Raw genomic sequence first — 3,976 nt, forward strand, 5'->3', positions numbered from 1 at the left:
GTATACTACGATGATTATGAGCAAAAAGTAAAAAAATTACAAGAATAAAGTCATAATAATATGAGAATAAAGTTGTAACATTTTGAGAATAAAGTCGTAGTATTACGAGAATAAAATCATAATAATGAGAATAAAGTCTAAATAATTTGAGAATAAATTTGTAAAATTTTGAGAATAAAGTCTTAGTATTACTAGAATAAAGTCATAATATTACAACGGCTGAGACACCGTGCTTGTCGAAGTTCAACTCCCACTGCATCCAAACTCTTGATGACCAATGACCATCCTCATTGTCTGCTGAGAAACAACAAACCTCTTGAATGGCACGCACATGTAACCTCCTTGCATTCGACCACTGCCTGGAAGCTCCTCTTCCACAAAAGAAGCAATATCTTCCAAATCCGTGTGGTTCTTTTTTTGAAACAGACAGTCGTTTGCACAATCATTTCAAAGTCCTGAGAGTGATAATCTGATGCTGATGTGCTAACAGATTAAATATGTCCTTATTTGTAAAAACCAGTACCAAAGTATACATAACTTAATAAGATGCTCAACATTCATCATTTTACAAGACTGCTTTGTCGTCTTGGAGTTCTGATAATATTACGACTTTGTTCTCGTAATATTTCACTCTTTTATCTGCTGTCATTACAGTCTGTGTGTGAAAAGCTTCCACTGAGTAGTAGTGTACAGAGTGATGATGTGAGGACTGGAAAATAAAGAAAGGAGAGTGCACTAGACCAGTTCCAACTGATGCTGAAAACCAAAAATGCTCTTTTGTACACTGCTTCATTTTGAAATCCTGGCTGAGGACGGTGCACAGTTTGTTGTCAAAGCAAGAACACCTTCCCGGTTGTCACAGAGAAGAGTGTTTGCAGAGTTGGTATTCAACATGAGTTGAGACATAAAACACACAGACAGACTCATCAGTGAAGGGGAAACCTTTGAGGCAGGTGTCAACGTGGGCCTGGCACATGACAGGTTGATGGAGGAACTAGACTCCCACTACGTGTGTGACATTTACCAGCAAAGGTGGGGCAAAAGGGAACTCCGACGGCCAGCTTGTTTGTAATACCTTGCATGGCGTTGGGTGGCAGCCTGGGCAGCGCGTCAAGCTTCTCCCAGGAGTAGGACGGCGTGGGAATCCCTTCCTCTGAGCTGCAGAACAGCATGATGTCGCTGCCTACATCCAGCGCTCCCTGGATCCGACACGCTGGCACCGAGGGGGGCACTATCAGATGGAAAGAGTGGGTGATGTGTTAAACACTTTAAAAAGCAAAGTTTTTAATTACTTTGCTCATTGCAAAAAAAAATTTTTTAAAGATAGAGGAAAATCTCATTCAACAAAAATAGTCTATTGCTGATGTTCTGCAACATATTTATAACCCACTATATGTGTCCCCTTGTGTCCCAAGCTTTTGCTTAAAATATTGTTTGTTTGTTTTTTTATTTTGCTTTTTGGGTAAATTTGTAAACATAACATAAACATCCATCCATTATCTTTACCCGCTTCTTCCATTTTGGGTCCCGGGGGTCACCGGTGCCCATGTCCAGCAACCACTGTGCAAGGGGTGGGGGACATCCATCACAGGGCCACATAGAGACAAACGAGACAAGCAACCACTCACTCACTCCTAGGGACAATTTAGAGTTACCAATCAGTCTAACATGCATGTTTTTGGTCTGTGGGAGGAAACTGGAGTACCCGGAGAAAACCCACGCATGCACGAAGAGAACATACAAACTCCAACCAGAAATGCCCCCAGACCGGGATTTGAACCAGGGATAGGAAGCAGCTCTACCAGTTGCGCCACCATGCTGCCCTAACATAAACATATTTATTTAAAAGTTAACAACAAAACCTAATATCTAGTCCCCCTGAATAAGAACAACCAGTCAAAAAACATTGTCCCCAACATGCGACTGCAGGAGGATAAAATAACCTTCACATCAATTTCATGAAAACAAAACACGTGGGGATGTGCGGTTAGTTACCCAACACTGTGAGGCCAATGACACCGATGTTTCGCCCTCCTCTGTCGGGGAAGTTGTTTACCAGGCACTGGTAGGTCCCAGTGTCAGACAGCTGGGTGTTGTTGATGAAGATGGAGGCACTTGTGCTTGGCATGGTGGCCACAAAGCCCACGCGGCCATTGAGATGGTTGGCGAGGTGGAACACCTGGCCATTCTGGTAAATTATCACCTGGAATGGGAGAGAGACATTTTAAAAGTCACAAAAAGAAAATAAAAAAAGACAATTAAAAGATTTGCTCCTAATATATTGGGTGGGCTATTGCACATCTCTTCCACTGGAGGGAGCCCTATTTCCACAGAGAGGACATCAACAGAGAGTGGTCAGAGTAATGGAGTGAAACGGACTTTTATTTCCCCAGAAACAAACAGACAAATTGATAAACTGAAAGCTTTTTATTTGTGTGTCGGCTTTTTTCAGCTTTAGTGGCATGATTTTGGGGGGAACGAGTACACACTAAAAGTATGCTTTTATGGCTCTGCGAGGCTCTTCAGATAAAAGCATTCTCTAAATGGAATGCATAATTGAAAACATTTTATCTTGGAAACATATCAACTAAAAAGCTGATGATTTCAGGAGAAAGCGTCAGGCAGTCTTTAGAACAGAGCATCAAACAGAGTTAGAAATGAGCACTGAACTTATCCTTAGTGAATAATGACGCCTGCAACACACTTGAGTGGATAAAGTCACGTGTCTAGGGTTGATTTAATCTCGTCCCAGGTTCAATATAAAGAGCGATGGAGGATCAGCTTGTCCCACAGCTTCCCCCGGGCTTCACATCGGGGCTGAACAGCTCGTTTGTGAGGCCGAGCCACATGAAGAACAGCTCTCACCCCTCAGCTGGCCTCACACAAAAGATGAAGGACCCACGCATACACACCAGCGCAGAGCTGTGACTCTCGTGCACACACACCAGCTTGCACGCGCGCACACACAACGTGGAGGGGAATCAGAGGGGCTATTCACTTTGCTGAAAAGAGTCCTCATTGAACTGTTCAAAGACCCAGGCGGGGGAAACAACCAGCACCAGTGTGAATGGCTGTGCACACATGGATGTGTGTGAGAGTTCTGATGAAAATGTAGCAGTGTGTGTGTGTGTGACCGTGTCCTCCACCTCTGCCTAACGATTGTAAATTGCGTGGCTGCAATTTCCTGAGTGCTGCGCGCTCGCTTTGTCCTCCTCTGTGCAGATGAATAGGCCGCTCCTCAGCTAAGATGAGAGCCTGCCACTGCATCTCCATGGCGTGTGTGTTGCAGCGTACATTCATTTACTAACAAGAACTACGTCCCTGATGAGGCGTGTGTGTGATGGGTCGCCTACAGTAGCACGCCTCATCTACCTAATCATTTTGATCTAAACGCTGCTCCGCTCTTTGCCTTCCCAGAGGTTTCTGTCTGTTTAACAGATGGCACCTGCTGTGACCCGTCTCTACTCTCCTGATGACCTAACAATATAATCTGCATGCTGACTGAAAGTGATCCAATCAATCGACCCCACGCGCTTCACTCTGCTCTCCTGTGTCAGCGTGGCTGAAGGGATGAGCTTCTGATGTGCCATATTGCATCCATTTATCTCCTTTTTGTCTCCGCCGGATGTGTTGATCCTTCCATATCCGAGCGTATGCATAAACCACCTCAGTCGATCGCGTGACCTGGTTGGCTTTGTGGCACTGCACAGACAGAAAAGAGGCCATGGCCAGCGCTCAGATGGCCAACGGCCCTAAGAACTCTTGCTGGACTTGCTGGACTAGCTGGACGCCCCACTGCCGGCCCAGCGGTAAACCTCTGTTTCATCCTTTTTCTCCTAAAATCCTAAACAGAGATTCGGAACAGGCATGTGCACACATTGCCCTACTTCCCGACGTTTCCCTTGCTCTACCATCCACAACTGATCTCTCTCTCTCTCTCTAACACACACACACACACACACACACACACACACAC

The 3,976-nt window shown here is 44.9% G+C and overlaps 1 protein-coding gene across 1 annotated transcript in view; it reads right to left on the reverse strand.

Moving 5' to 3' along the window:
• igsf11 (immunoglobulin superfamily member 11) overlaps positions 1–3,590 on the reverse strand; it is a 15,119-nt gene extending 11,529 nt beyond the window's left edge. Inside the window, exons 1-3 of the mRNA XM_037678523.1 lie at positions 3,531–3,590; positions 1,996–2,203; positions 1,076–1,231 (exon numbers count right to left, since the gene is read on the reverse strand). Of these exons, the coding sequence (XP_037534451.1) occupies positions 1,076–1,231; positions 1,996–2,203; positions 3,531–3,590 (424 nt within the window). The remainder of the gene's footprint in view (positions 1–1,075; positions 1,232–1,995; positions 2,204–3,530) is intronic.
• Positions 3,591–3,976: the final 386 nt, after the last annotated feature.

Source organism: Nematolebias whitei, chromosome 6, assembly GCF_014905685.2.
Source record: "Nematolebias whitei isolate Nwh7 chromosome 6, NemWhi1, whole genome shotgun sequence".
In the NCBI taxonomy this organism is placed as follows: Eukaryota; Metazoa; Chordata; class Actinopteri; order Cyprinodontiformes; family Rivulidae; genus Nematolebias; species Nematolebias whitei.